This window comes from Electrophorus electricus, chromosome 12 (assembly GCF_013358815.1).
Source record: "Electrophorus electricus isolate fEleEle1 chromosome 12, fEleEle1.pri, whole genome shotgun sequence".
NCBI lineage: Eukaryota > Metazoa > Chordata > Actinopteri > Gymnotiformes > Gymnotidae > Electrophorus > Electrophorus electricus.
Genome location: NC_049546.1, coordinates 15045090 through 15060955, shown reverse-complemented (window position 1 = coordinate 15060955; position 15866 = coordinate 15045090). Strand labels below are relative to the sequence as shown.

Here is a 15866-nt window from a genome sequence, read left to right as displayed (position 1 = left end):
CATCTCCCCAAAACTGCTTGACATCATGTTCTATTATTGTAAAGGGATTTTGAAATGGGTTTGTTAAACTTGGCTGATACCATGATTTTTGTAGTCTTTCTAGATTGTAGGTGAGACTAGAAATTTTGTTTTGACTTGCATGGAATAAAATATTTTCATCTACAACAGAAAATTGTACTTTGCGCCTTATGTTGAAGAGAACAGAAACAATTCTGCAACAACCTGAATGGATATAAATCACCATGTCTGTAGTCAGCTGCTTTAAGTTACAGCTAAGACTAAAAATAACACCTTGCTGAGTTATGTGTTATTGTATACTTGGTGTGGAGCAATGTTACTGTGAATTCCTGAGAGAGATACAAACAGTATGAGTTCAAAACAAGCAAAAACCAGCAAATTAGTTCCACCTGACAAACAGTAATCACAAGTTATGGGAAGCAGACAAAGACATTCCCACAGAGGAGGACAGGTAGGCGGGCCGACTTCAGCAGACCAAGCCTGCACTTAGAAGAGCGTGCTATTAGAAATCCTCACTAAAATAAAAGGTTTGCCAGAAGCTGTCCATTTGGAAATTTCTGAGCCAACTGGCAGACTGTAAAGCATTTGCAGGAAAGGCCCACACTCCGTCATCAATGACTAATTTCTATTGAAGAGAAAGAGAACTCAGCATGGGCTTATGGAACCTCAGTGACAGTGGGATGTCCTTGCCCTGGAAAGTGAGAATTGCTAGAGTTGTGCATGCTTAACCCCCCCCCCCGCCCCCCAACAAACAAACAAACAAAACAAAAAACCCCAACCCACAAGGGATTTGTCAGTCCAAATAAGAGAATTGTCTCTGCTTGGCTACGTGCACATCTAACTGGAGTCATATATGAGATATGAGAGAGAGAGAGAGAGGACACACACACACACACACACACACACACACACACACACACACACACACACACACACACACACACACACACACACACACACACACACACACACACACACACACACACACACACACACACACACTTTCCAGAGGAGGCAGCCAGCAACTTGGCATGGGTGGACAACACCAAATGAGCCGGAGTGCGACATAGTGGCAGCTGGTGCAACACACAAGGCAATCAGGACAGCCACAACCACAGAGTTAGCACACAAAAAGCACCACTGTACTCCTGTCTCATAGCTGTCAGCTGGTCATGCACACGGGATGAAGTGGGCCCTGTCCGCCTGCCCTCCCCCTCTGCAGGGTCCCGCCCACGGCCCGGGCACAGAGAAGGGCAATGGCAGGCCATGACTCACCGCGGCGCTCGTCTTTGACGCCTCCATTACAGCTTCAGATACTCTGCCAGGGCTCACTTGAAAAGCCTATGGACATACACGCACTCATGCACACACACACACACACACACACACACACACACACACAGACACACACATACAGACACACACATACAGACACACTCTTACTAGGGTAGGAGCTGCTTGGGGCTGGTCCACCCTGCTCTGCTGCCTCTCTGGCGCTTGCTGACTCTGCCTCTCTGCCTCCCTCGCCGGCCCAGCTGCGCGAGGCACCTGGGCGATGACGGCGATGGCGGCTCTGTGGCAGGCTGCCCACACAGGGCACACACACTGATGGTGGAGTGGTTGTGTCAGGCTAGCGAGCAGACACATTCATTTGACTTGACGGCATGTTTAAATGTGAAATAGTTCGTCGAGGACAGATGGAGGTCATTAATTAAAGAGGGAATGAGAAGGGGATGATTTATACATCAAACCCAGGCAGCACCTCCCCGGGGGTGGCGGACACAGGCTGCCAGAAAGGCAGGAGCTAGAAAGACAGGAGTCCAGTTGTAGTGGCACCATGCAGATAGGGCAGAAGGGGAGAGCCAGAGAAAGACACAGAGTAAGACTGTGGAAGAAAGAGTGAGTGAGAAAGTGATAGAGGGACAAAGATAAAAGGGCATACGTAAAGTGAGAATAAAGGTAGAAAATGGGAGAGAGAGAGAAAGAGTTCTCTGGAGCGAAGGGGCACTGCAGTGCCTTTGGTGTGCTAGGTCTGCAGTAGTGCAGGCAGAGCCTGTCAGAAATGCGCTCATTAAAGTAGTTACCAGACTTCAAAGTCTTGGCCTGCGACATGCAAGAGCAGAAAAGCTCACTGAGGGATGTGGAGACAGACGGGAGAGCTAGGACACAAGAAAGGGTGGAAGGGAGGGTGAAGGTGAGGGAAGATGATGATGATGTTTTGGGACTTCAGCATGTAAGGAACCTACACAGTGGCAGAAGTGAGAGAGGCAGAAAGAGGGGAGGAAAGGGAGTGTGAGGTTGAACAAAGGACAGGAGAGAGAGAGAGAGACACACAGACAGACAGACTGACACACACACACACACACACACACACACACACACACACACACACACAAGAGTGTGAGTGAATCAGGCCTTGTGTCGAGAGGCTGCAGCAAGTGAGCCCTCTGTGCAGAATAACGTTGTTGTCACAGTCCATCACCCCTCCCATTACCCTGCATTATGTCATTCCGATGTGACATCATTGTACACGCTCCCAGTCTCCTAGTTGTCGTGCCTTGGAGAGAAGTTTTGGCTGATCTCCAGACACAGACCTGCAAGTTCTTACTTTGGCATAGGCCTCTCCAGGAGACCTCACACCTGCCTTAATCACAACAGCCCTGTGAACTCTGAGTGTTAACTGTCTATAAAACCCAAAACACCCATTAGCACGATTGTAGGGAAAGAGGCAGGACTGCCCTGGATACAACAAAGCTCAGCTCTGACGGAGTCCAGCTCAGCTCTGACGGTTTGCTGCAGTGACACTCGTGGTTCTGGGGTCGGTGGTTTGTCTTTGCAGGTAGGAGCTTTGGCCCTACTGGTTCTGGCATCAGAGCAGCAACACAAATCATGGAATAGAGCCGGGTCCTGGAGCGAGGGAGTGTGCACTTCAAAGCGGCTGTGTTTAATTATTTCTGGACCACCTCTCTTGATTTGTGAAGGACAGCGTGAGAAAGAGGAAGAAGCAGCAAACAGCAGCACTTTCCGTGCTGTGTTAATGAAAGACCTTTTAGGGCATTGATGTGTAAGGAACCGGAGTCTGCTGGGAAAGGCTTCTCAGAGAACCATTTTATACTACACTGTCTCTTGGACATGGACACACTAATGCACTAATTTAATCTTTACATTAATTTACACACTTATGCACTGGCTCTTATGAGAAGCTGCTACTGTTTCGTGCCAGGCTTAGCTCCTAATTAAATAGAAAGATTAATTTAGTCCTGCCTGCATAAGCCTTATTTAAGTTTGGTCCAGGTAGCTGCATTAAGTTCTTAACATGGTTGGCTTTTTCCTCTGCCCTCTATATCATATCAATTTGACATTCTGGTTTCAGATTCCAAGTACATCATGATAAATCATCTATACTCTGCTGTGCCTCTTCAGTTTTTATGGAAAGATATGACCGAGAGGGAAGGCATTTTTCATCTACGCTAATACTCTCTAGGTAAGCGGCATAAAAACAAACATGCAAAGAACCATCTCACCATCCAGCATGAACAACTTCATGGTTAAAGAGACAAGTGTGAAGTAACCGGAGACAAAGACAACAGACAAGTCTCTCTTCCTTTCCATCCCTGTCTCTCTCTCTCACACACACACACACACACACACACACACACCCCACCACACACACACACACACACACCCACACCCACACCCACACCCACACACGTTTAGAGAGTGCATGTTTCCGGAGAAGCAACTCAAGGGAGAAAAATTCGCTCATGCTAATTACAGCCATAAAAGACATTAAGTGAAGAAGGAACTGCCCAACAAATTTTCCTAAGAATACTGCTCCATTATATACATGACCTCAATTCTGAGACCACAGTCATTATCCATCACAAAATGTTCCCAACATCTGCTGTAGAGTTGCTGTGCATTTATGTGTCTCTGCCAATCCTTCCATTAACCTATGCTGGTGATGCTTTTAAATGGAGACATCTCCAAAGGCTTCAGGTGGGTTGGAATGCCTTCTAATGAGGCTGTTATCTCCTGACTCATTCTGACTTAGCCTGCAGGGCTGGCATTTGTTTGGGGGAGAGGGGTGTAAGTGCCCTGCACATGTAGGTTTGCTAATGGCCATCACAAAGCATGAGCAAACAGTTGCAAAACACATGAGACACAGAGAAAGACAAAGGTTTTTATATGAACCAAAAGGACAACACTAAAGATGCAGTGGTGCAGGAGACTAAAAAAAGCAAATAAATAAAATAAATAACAATGCCCTGTTTATTTATGACTATCTTTGTCATTGTTGCTATTTTTGTTTGATTATATTTTTGTACCATTGTGGCTTTTAAACTGGCAAGTTCACCTTGAAACAAGTCCAGTTGTCTCTTTTGCAAGCTGTGAAAAAGGAATCCAACCCTGCTTTGTCACAAGACGATGAAGCCAGGATCATTTAGTTAAATAGCACAGAAAATAATTTATTCTGAAAATGAATTGGTGGAAATGAGCATCAGCTCATGTCAGGAAGTTCAATGGCACCAGTTGGGACAAGCACGGAATATCTAGAGTGACTTACATTGCTTGTCTGGGAAATGGCTTTACATATTATTTTGTGTAACACAATTAGCCGCTGCAGAATTTTCCCAGATTTGAATGACAAGGTGATTAGCTGCTCCCTAGTGAGGCAGGGTCACCAGTAACTCTGACAACTTATTCTCCCAGATGCCGGTTTGTTCTCAGATGTGCAGATGTTTGAGAAACATTGAGATGAATGACAGCGGGCCTGAAGCACAAACACAGAGATTCGGCCTGGGACTCAGCCTGTGGGCAGAACACAGATGCTTAGCTTATGTCACCGCCCAGGAATGCTGGGCCTGCTCTTGCCAAAATCTCAATAAGGCAGTAGTGCGAACTGAAGGTGAGAGAATGGGTGGAAGGAGAGGGTGAGACCAATGATTTTGTTCACATAGCTCTGCTGACAGCACAAGTTACGGCGTCTGTGTGCAAAAAAGTGGGCGCCATTCAGGAGAAAATGTGATTATAACTGGACTTTTTACAATTTGTTGTTTTAGTAGACGAGGCACTCCACTGAGTGAGAGACTGCAGTAAACCACTTGATCGAGCATAGTATGAAAACAGAATGAATTGCTGAAGTGATGGAATTTAGATCTCACTGAAGTCAATAGAAAGGGAGTCTGCTGTTTTAGTTCTTTTTTCTCTTCATAAATCACAACACCCCTTGGGTCCTCCGAATTGGATTACATGTCAGATATTACCTACAGCAGTTATACAAGCCATATAAAACTTGGCCTTTTGTGATGGCCCTATCCCCACATGAAATCAGAGATTAATGTCTTTTCTGCAGAACCTTCATAAATGTACTTCCCCCCCATCTCTCCCCCACTACAGATGAGGAAGGCAGGTTTGACATTATTAAAAGTTCTAAAAAAAAAAAAAAGGTTAAACAGGTCAGGCCAGGCAGGTCATAGTGTCTCAGCTGACTGCACATCTGCTCATGACCTAATCGACATTTCAGATAAAACATACAAAATGCCTTTTTAGTAATACGACTAATCAAGCCTTCTGCACTGAAACAAGAATATTTTCTGCAGAGTTCTAAAGTGTGTGGCAGGCACGGCACATGTACTCTTATTAATGCTGCACAGGCCTCCCAAAATGTTTCCTTCATAAGGTTACATTATTAACCCTCAAATCCAGCAATCCAGCATAAGCCAGGCTTAATTAATGGAACACTCAGCGTGAGACCTTCAGCCAATTGAGGAGCTCATGCCTGCAGAGAGAGACATGGCATGACATGCTCAGATTCACCACTGGATGTCTCAGCGAGGATGACGGGTGAGTCAGCCCGTCATCACGAGTCCTCGAAGCCCTGTTCATCCCTCCACTGTCTGAAAAGGTTCAAAGTGAAGATGAGGCCCCTCCAAGTGATGGCAGCATTACAGCAGCCTGTGACTACTGGAGCTGCTTCAGGGAGTTGGTAAAAAATGCCAGCGGATACGTTGGCATTTCCTTAGACTATAATTCACCGCAACGCTTTAACCTTGCTCTCCTTCAGAACTGAAGCCAGGCTATGTGTTTTTCCAGGCAAGCAGCTTCTGGTCTCTGGCCTTTAAGATAAGACTCATAACTAGCGTGTAGCCTCTTCACCGCCGACCGCCTTCCCAAGATACGCAATGTCTCGCTGGCACGCTATGCATAAATATGTTTTGAAGGAGGGGATAAAATAGCATGCTGGCAGCAAGGCTCTCTTTCTCTGGGAGTTCATAGTAGAGATGTGGCCTAGTTCTTGAACCACAGGAGACAGAGGCAGCCATTTGAGACGCACAACAAGGCCACGTGGAATCTGGCAGCGGCGGGCAAAGGAGCACCCTCCGCCCCGCCCCCAAGTCATTTTTAGTTGGCTACACTAAAAAAAAAAAATTAATTAATAATAATAATAATAATAATAATTTATTCTTCCTTCCACCAAACATTTGGATAAGAAACTAATACAGAGATATTTATGAAGTTCTATCAGAACTGTGGGATTTTTTTGAAAGAGAAATGAACGGTGTGCTGTTTCAAAAGCCAATGGGCCCAACATGGGTAGACGAGCTTGGTTTCACCAAACGTATATTGGCGAGAGAGAGGAATTGTTCATGTGTTTCAACTTTTGCCAGTGAAGCTAAACGCAGTGACTTCTGCAATGCACAACACTGGAGATCTTTTTTTTTGTGCGAGCACATTGTGATGCAGGATGTGTAATTATGTTGACAGTGCAAACTATGTATTTTTTAAAACCTCCTGCGGATCCTAATCTCCCACAGTAATTAGTGTGTATGGCAGAGGGCATAATGTTAGTGGAGGAGATAAGAAGTGCGGGCCTCAGTAGGGCTGGGCGTTCCTACTCACTGTCTGCACTGTGGCAGCCTGGCAGCTCCCAAGAGTCACAGGCGCTCTGTCTGTCACCAGGCTGCAGCACGGATCAGAGGCTACGTGCCGACAATTTTAGCTGCACGTGCACACATGCGCTCATTTAAAAGTAGGCCCTTAAAGAAGTGTGTGTGTGTGTGTGTGTGTGTGTGTGTGTGTGTGGGAGGGGGGTTAATTCGGGTCAATTAATGTGTTGGGGAGGAGAAGGACCTTCACTATGACACCGTGCTCATTCATATATAATACATCTCTGCTCAGTGTGATTTCTGGGTGCTCTTCAGCATGGAATGAATTATGGTTGACTGTGTAGGTCTAATTTACACTGGGGACATTGGGGACACTGGGGACATGTCCCCACCACTTTTCCAAAGTGTACTCTGGAAATTTTATGTAACAGTTTGCTCCAGATACCAGTCTAAACAGGCTGTGAAAATAGCACTAGGATCATGTGGAATAGTGTATTTGGTCAGTCCATGCCTCTAAACTATGACATGGCTGTTATTGCACATTGCACTGTGAAAAAGCCTAGAGAAATAATGAAATAACATTTTTATTTTTTAATCAAAATAAATAGAAAACAATCATTACAGATATATTTTAAACCGTAATGCCGATACTTCTTGTATAGTTCAATGCAAAAAAATGTCATAAACCTCCTCTTTTTAGTCCCTGCTGATTTTTTTAGTGAATGTGTGTGCCCGAGGACTTGATTTCTTAAATGGAACACAAATTTGAGGGGCAACAGAATTGAATGCAACACCTGTTCCGCATTCTTGTCCCCAGAACTTTTCAAAGCAAAAATGCCATGGAAGACTATGCATTAAATCAGGACCTTACTTATAGAGAATGTGTATACAAGGTTTTATAGTTAAAGTCAGCCTTTTTTGGTACAAATTAGATTTCTCTTCTTTTTTTTTTTTTTACTTGAAAGACACAAGCCGGTAGAAAAGTAGAAAATGCTTTAGAATGCAAGGAATGTTTACATGAGTTCATGCACGTGGGCCAAAGTGTTGCCTGTCAATTCGCTCATGAAGGAAAGGCTTATCCCTGATGCTGACCTCCGAGGTGGTGTGATAAGATCCTGGCCCTCTGTCTTCTTCCACAGCTCACAGGCAGGGGCAGAGATAAGGCCTGCAGGGTAGAAAGAGCCAAGGGCTTTGGCTTGGGCTGTGAGCACCCCACAAGGAAGAGTGGGAGGAAAGCTGGGATTACTGAAAAAGCCAAGAGGAGTGGCCAGAGGTCTCGGGCATGCCGCAGACATGTGGCCTGACTCATGGTCCCTGCCTCATCCAACCTGGCCAAGAGGAGAGTGAACTTGGACATCTGGACAGTGAGGTCCTGGATAACCAGTGTGTATATTGAGCTAAAAGTTCTCCACAAGTTTGGGACTGCCCTCTAACATTACAGCATTAAGTGGAGAAACTCAAGTATGCACTTGATATGTGAGTGAAGTGTGCGTCACCCAGGGCAGTGAGTCTTTGCACCAAAGGGTCAAAATATCTTGCAGACACCCAGATATACAATGATTTTGAATATTTGTTTGTAACATGTAGCACCATTACAGAAAAACTACAGGACAACTTCAGGTGAAAATGAGTGAACTAAACCCACCCCAATAATGAGACAATCTTAGAAGAACTGTCCAGCTAGGGATAATTTCAAAACAGACCAAAATAACAGAAGCCAACACACCTTCAGAATTAGGTAATGCAAACAACTTACAACTTTCTGAATTTCAGCATACGGTATTAGAAAATGGCCAGTGAAGAGATGGCAGAACATGAGTGCATGTGTGAGACTTTCCAAGAAGAACTAATACACAAATCCCATTTCAAAGAAGAGCAAGATTGAGTGAAATAATCTCTTAAAACCAGAGTCACTACATCTTATAATCCCCTTCCCTGGGCATTGCTGATATGGCCCCTTTCACTTTGCTGTTGAAGGGTGATATTTGCATTGCCTTACACTTCACACTTTAACACAAAGCACAGGAGCATCATGACATGCTAAAAAATGATGGCTGAGAAAGTTCTAGAACTGGAAAACTGGAGTAGGTTGCTCGGTATAACAACTGCTACGCTGTAGGGCTGATAACTGAACCCAGCGCCCGTTAAAAGCCTGCTGACACCTCACTGCATAAAGTGGGAAAGAGTTGGCTTTAGCAACAAGCCTTTATATTTGTCCCCAATAGTCTGTTACAATATTCCAACTCACAACAAGCACCAGATGTTATTCATGTGTGGGATCATATGCATGGATTCTGCAACTTTTACACACACACACACACACACACACACACACACACTTTTTAATTTTTTTTTTAATTCAAGGATTTTTGTGTATCAACTATTCCCCCAAAGTGAATTGTCAGAAGACCAGTAGTATTTGCACAAATCAAAACTGCACAATTCCACCATGCCTCCAGCGATAAGACAGACAGAAAGGATGTTTGCACCCAAAAAAGCCAAGGCAATTGCCAGATAAGCTATTAAAACTGTCCTTAAATCAACATTTAGCTCTACTATCTAGAGACAGCCTCTATTTCACGATTATTGCCGCAGATAGGAGGACCACTATGAACCACTTCCCTTCATCTTTCGTTACTTGCAAAGTCGAACACAATACACGCTATTGGCACACTGCCACCACCCCCAGGCACCTTTTGCTGGAGGATGGGTTAATCACAACTTGACAGCAAAAAAGAAAATCTGTGCCTGGTTCTCTGTGAGAGAGAGAACCCAGGCCCTGTCACCACACAACCCTACTGGTGTGAGCTTGCAGGCGATACAGGACGATAACAGCGCTGTTTAGAAAGTGACCCGGTTGGCCCAGTGATCGCTGAGGCTTGGGTGGCGATGGGAAGGTCTGTGTCTGCTGAGCCAGGCACAAACTGCCGGTAGAAGATTGAGGACTTGCTTAAGGAGCTTAAACTAAGAGGGCCGGCTGCCAAACACGCCGGAACTTTAATCAGCGCAGACTGATGCAACTTGCAACTCTTCCAAAATAGAAATTAAGCCTTTAATCGCCCCTTTTATTCAGATGTCATATTTGGACACACAGGCGGGAAAAAATCTAGCACACACAATGAGCTTCATTCCCTGGCTTGCACTAGAGCACTGCTGTCATGCTTTAATCTGTGTGCTCCTCCGTGTAAGTGACATCAGGATGCGGGAGCAGGAGGATGGTGAAAGTCCACCATGGGCCAGCTAGTGGAAACTGTTTGTCCAGTGCCATTTTGTGCTGGGGAGGGTGATAGAAGGGCTTGGTAAGACTTAAAAAGGACAGTGGCTCATTTGACCATTTGTAAACCTGGCATGAACCCTCTGTGAACCAGGCGTAAATCTGGCGTGAACCTGGAGTGCCTGCCCACTAGTTCCTTGCCAGCTACTGTGATAAGCTGCCTACAGGCTGCATTGCATGCCTCATGGCAAAAGCAACAATTGGCACTCACTCTTGAGCTCGGCTTTCATACAATTCGGCTTTTTGCAGGGCAGAATGAGACACAGCATGGACCATGCACTATGTTGCTAGGCACATCCGTAGAGCATATGCACAATCAAGAACTTTGCACTTTGCTTACGACTGAAGACAATTAAAAGTCTGCAGCACAGAGCTCGGATGCATCCCATCTCTCTCCCCCCCAGTTGGGGAGCGAGAGTTCAAAGTCAGGCAAAGTTCAAAGTTGCAGCAGTGGAACATTCAGATTAGCTGCCGCGGTGAGGGAAACCAGCCTCAGCACCAGGTTTCCTGCACAAGAAGTCTATACATTAAAGTGCATTTCAAAATGAGCTGCCGATGTTAGTGCAGGACCCTCTTGCAACTGATAATGAACAGAGCAGTGTTGGAACAGAAACTCCTCTGACTGCTGCTAAAACAATGCTGCTCAACATGCACCTTCAACACACAAGATAATTAAGAAAAAAATGTTGTTTCACTTAAACAGTACTAGCTGCCTCCTTTCTGGCTACAAAGAACTGCTTGCAGAAATAAAATCATGGCCATGTGAGTCATGCCAGCTTCTCTTTCCTTGTTAGCTGGGGACAAAAGAGGCAGAACTTTCTCAGGTATCCACTTTCCTATGTGTAACAAACAATGCTGCTCACTTCACATGGCATGAGTATTCTTAGTGTGAGTGCCTTTACATCCTCAATGACCAGAGGGGGAAGACACCAGCAGCTGGTGTGAATAGCAGATCACAGGGAGATCACATGTGCAGGCAACAGCCAACAACATAACGATGATGCATGCCCAGAATGGCAAGATATTGATGAGACTGGATTATGATGGGACTTCAATAGCCTGCCTCTCCAAAAGATCTCAAATTAACCAATCCATCCCATGGGAACTGGCACAGTGCATTCCACCAGCACCTCAACCTGCTCGGTCCTCGTAATTCGAGTCATGCAGAGATCACTGCTGTAACAGGAAGGCCACTTTTTGCCAAGAGTCGATGCTGAATCTTATTTCAGTGCCTCCCAAACATAAGGCACCTTAAAATCAGCAGTTGGTTATATTTTATTTTGTACCTGTATTCATGTGTGTGCACATGACAGCTTCAATTCAGCATGGGTCGAGAAAGGGCCATGAAAGGGTCTCTGTGTTTAGGTCCCAATTCAGCAGCAGGGCTCTTTGTGGTGAGAGAGTGCTGAATAGAGCCAGGCTTTTAGGAAGTGCACACTCATCTACTCTGATAATGGCTGTAGCTCAGCAGAGCAGGTGGGCAGGGGCCTGAGCCCATACACACTGGGCTTCATTTTCAGCATTTGAAACACACGGCAAAGTAAGATGTCACTGCAGGGAGGACACTGCTCAGTGTGGGGCTGGTGGGATGAAATGCAGGAGATAAAACCAAAGGAAAACTACAGTGCATGGAATAAACATGTATTTTGAGGGCTTTTGATCCTTCAGACTGAAACAGGCTTGGGAAGGCTAACAAAAAAAGACAAAACAGCTAATATGAGACAGCGCTTGGTGTACATCCACTGCTGAACCACTTAAAAGGCAGCAGTTAAAAAAAGGAAAAACAAAAAAAACGTAACCAAAAAACTTAAATGTAAACTAAAATTATGGAGATTTGGTCTCTCTAACTGCTGGCGATTTTTAGTTTTGCTACTTTTTTGAAAAATTGAAAGACCAAATCACCAAAAGCATCAAAAAGCCTAACTACAGCCCACAGAACCACAGCGCACAAAGACTCTGCAAGAAATGTAGTGAAGGCATCTCGCTCACCTTGAGCTTGTCGAAGCGCTCGCTGAGCGAGGTCACCTGGTGCTCGCGGTGACGGCCCACCAGTTTGCAAAGGGCGCAGATGAGCTGGTCGTCTACGGCGCAGTACATGCTCACCTTCTCGCTGTCGTGCTCAAGACAGGCCAGGCCGTGGAGGTGTGCATCGGCCACGGGCTCCAGCAAACGGTGGCTGGTGAACGGCTTCTTGTTGGGATGTGTGGCGCGCAGGCACCGCTCGCAGTATGACACCTCGCATGTCACACACGTTTTGATGGCTTCGCGTGGGGGCTCCTGCTCGCAGAACTGGCAGGCTACGCGGTGCTCGGCCGACATGACGCTGCCCCCGCTGGTGCTGACTGTGCCAGCGGTGCCGTTGGCGGCCGGGCTGGCGCGCGAGCTCCCGCCGCCAAGCGTGGCGCTGTAAGGCCGGGCCGGGCGCCGGCTCTCGCTGGGCGAATTGGGCCCGCTGACGGAGGCCTTCTGGAAGCGGTCGATGATGTTCTGCAGCGTCACATTGCGCTTGAGGCCTTCTAGGCCACGCTGACTCAGTGTGATGACGTGGCGGCACGTGGGGCACTGGAAGGCGGAGACGGACTCGAGAGGTTTGGAACCAGAGCAGTGGGAGACCAGGATGCGGTGGGCGCAGTTGAAGCACAGGCTGTGGGCGCAAGGCAGCAGCAGCGGGTCCTCAAACAGCTCCAGGCAGATCGGGCACGTCAGCTCGGACTCCAGGGTTTCCATCTTCAGTTGGACCGATCTAAAGGTGACATCAAATCCCACAGAAGCTGGTCAGTCACCTGCATGGCAGATAGCCGGGGGTTAGTGGCAAGCAGTCACCCCCAGCTGCCCTAGTAGCCCTAGGGAGCAGCAAAGGTGAAATTCCACTACAAATTTCTTCAAAGCCCAGATCACATTTGCTAGCACAATGAAGCTTAATAGCCAACATAGAAATTTGGAGTGGAATATCACTTTGATATAAAGCAGGCAGGTTAATGATGGAGAACAGGTCAGTGTATGCCCATGAACAACAAGGTGTTTGGATTAGTGATATCGAAATGAAAGATATGCTTGCAGAATAAATGTACTGTGAAGATGTGAAGATGTACTGTAATATGCGGTCAGTTAGAAGAGAGATTAAATTACATTTGGTATTATTTAGTGAGAAAAGGTCAAGCAAGTGATGGCAGAATAAAGAGACATTTGCATTGAGCCCAAACTAAAAACAGCCTTTTCAGCCGATTTATTTTTAAACAGCTGCCTTTGTCTCTGCATTGTCTCTTCGATAGACCAAGTAAGTAGTAGATTGCTGAATTCTGTTTTTTTACTGATCTGAAATGACCTGAAATAACAAATGCAACAAAGAATGCATGATACATACATGATGTTATGAATCTGTGATATCACAGCAAAACCTATAAGTAGATGCTTCTAAATGACATGACTGAGATTAAGGCTGCATGCTCTGGCAAAAGCGATTGTGCAGCAAATTTGTCAAACAGACTGAAATCTGGTGATTCACTGGAATGCCGCATGTCCAAAATTAGATGCCATGCAGAAAAAATGCAAGTGCTCATGCATTGAACAGTACTATAATAAGCAAATGCTACATTTTAATACATGTAGTCCTATACATATGCCTATGCCTCATACCGACCTGCGCAGGTCTATATCAAAATACTGCAGTATGAATTAACATACATTTTGCAACTTTTACTTTCTCAGTAAAAAGGGTAAAAAAGGAGAGAAAAATCCGTACCCACCCACGTTTACCCACTCCTCACTCTGCACCATGTTTCTTAGGTTACTGTATGATTTTACTATACTTCACACATTGCATAGCAACACATTGGGTATTTGAAAGAAAAAGAAAACCCTTAAACCGGTCATAGTTTTACAAGAAGCGTCACACAGAAGCACAGTTAAGTGTTTTATTATGGACTGTGAAATCAATTATAATGGGTGAGAAGTGTAAAACACACTAACTACGGCACAGTAACACTATCTCCCACAGACAACACATACATGCAGACACCTCTTAATCAGTCTTCCACACAGGGAAACAAAGTTAACAAGGGAATTAATGCTGATAAACCCTGTTAATGTGATTTCATTAATATTTCTCACTCTTGCAGGGAAATCGCACCTCTCCCTCTGTCTCTGTTCAGCCATGTGGCTGCTTCTTCATTTGGCCCTCAGCACACCACCATTTTTAACATTTCGCTTCTTTAGTGTCATACATGGAATGGTACATGACACATGAAGAACCAAAAAACCAAATGCAATCACAACACACCATCTTTGCATGCCTTTTAAATCTAAATCATTTTACTTCTTAACCTCAGGTTTGCAATTTTAGACATGCTTTTCTGTTTCTAAACTTCCACTGCCCAAGACTGAAACCAGCCTCATCTGGTCAGTTACTGCTACTAGAGACTGAACCACTGTCGGAAAGCACACATGCTCAGGCTTCTCTGAGAACTCTTAACTCTCTGGGGCTTCCTAATCTGCTCTCACCACCATGTCGCCCTAGAATAAAGCAACAACAGGCCGCTAGGTAAATTCATTATTGGAAAAAAATAAATAGCAGATAGCATGGTGATAAGACGCAGTGCCCTTGGGTAACCTTTACCTGGCTCCTTGTTCTGTTAGCTCTCTGGCTACCTTTGGTCCTTGCAAAAGGAAGCTTGTCAGCTGCCTGGGATCTCTGGCTAGTCAAAACCCCATTATCACAATCAGTTAAGGCAGACAAATACAGCATGGAGGGGTGCATGACCTGCATGAGCAGACATTAAATGAAAAGTGAAGGTCAGAGCACAGCTCTGACCTTAATATTTTAAGTAAATGTCACAATTTTACAGGAGGTACTTAATTAGACAAACATGTTTTGGATGAAAGGTGGCAACTATTAAAATTAGTAGGAGTATGATGGTGTCATGAGGAAATAAATAATTAAAAAAAAATGCCACTTTTTAAAGAATTTCAAGAAAAACAGGAGAAGGTTACAATGGAGAGCTCAATTAATGACAGTTGTGGCTTGCACACAGTTTTATTAGATGCTTCATTTAGCTGACAAACCCATGATCCTTCTTTAAAAATAAATAAATAAAGGAATCAATTTCTGTTGGAGGTGATTCATATATTAATCATTTCACTTTGAACTAAACTTCAGACAATATTTCACTCAGTACCTCACAGTAGCTATTAGGTTGGTGTTGCACTAAGACCAGACAAGAATGCCAAACCCATAGGCTGTAGCATGGTCCCTCTTTTGTATGAAGATATCACCTGGTTACTGATTTTGGCCCTCTCAGAGGAACCACAGGGGGAAGTGGTGGAGAAGTAGAGTGTTCTGTTAGGCTGGGCTGCTTTGGTTCGTAACTGTCTGTCTGTGGGCCTTTATATAAGGGTACAGTAGACCCCACGAGAACTCTCTTAGCCACTGCTGTTCTCAATCCCACTGCAAAAACAAAATGCATGAGTCACCGAGAAACATGTCATTTCTAAAACAATGACAATTAGCCTTGTCCAAACAACTGGGACAATTCATTTGTAAAATGACTTGCAGAACAACTCTTCCTTGAATTCTATTTGTACAATGATTATAAAACAATGATCACTAATTCAAACTCAAAGGTTATAGAGTTACTAGACACCATGCCTATAAGAATCATGTATTTCAAATGAAAGGCATAACTCTA

General features: G+C 44.9%; 1 protein-coding gene across 6 annotated transcripts in view; it reads right to left on the bottom strand.

The window, feature by feature from the left end:
- mid2 (midline 2) overlaps positions 1-15866 on the bottom strand; it is an 84677-nt gene that overhangs the window by 23501 nt on the left and 45310 nt on the right. For 2 of the 6 annotated variants that reach the window (XM_035531947.1, XM_035531946.1), the window contains exons 2-3: positions 12172-12965; positions 1294-1359 (exon numbers count right to left, since the gene is read on the bottom strand). In XM_035531947.1, coding sequence (XP_035387840.1) covers positions 1294-1359; positions 12172-12909 — 804 coding nt within the window. In that variant the 5' untranslated portion in view covers positions 12910-12965. Of the gene's footprint in view, positions 1-1293; positions 1360-12171; positions 12966-15453; positions 15626-15866 lie in introns of those variants that run through there. The other 4 variants (XM_035531948.1, XM_035531945.1, XM_035531943.1 and 1 more) reach the window with 3 other exon arrangements.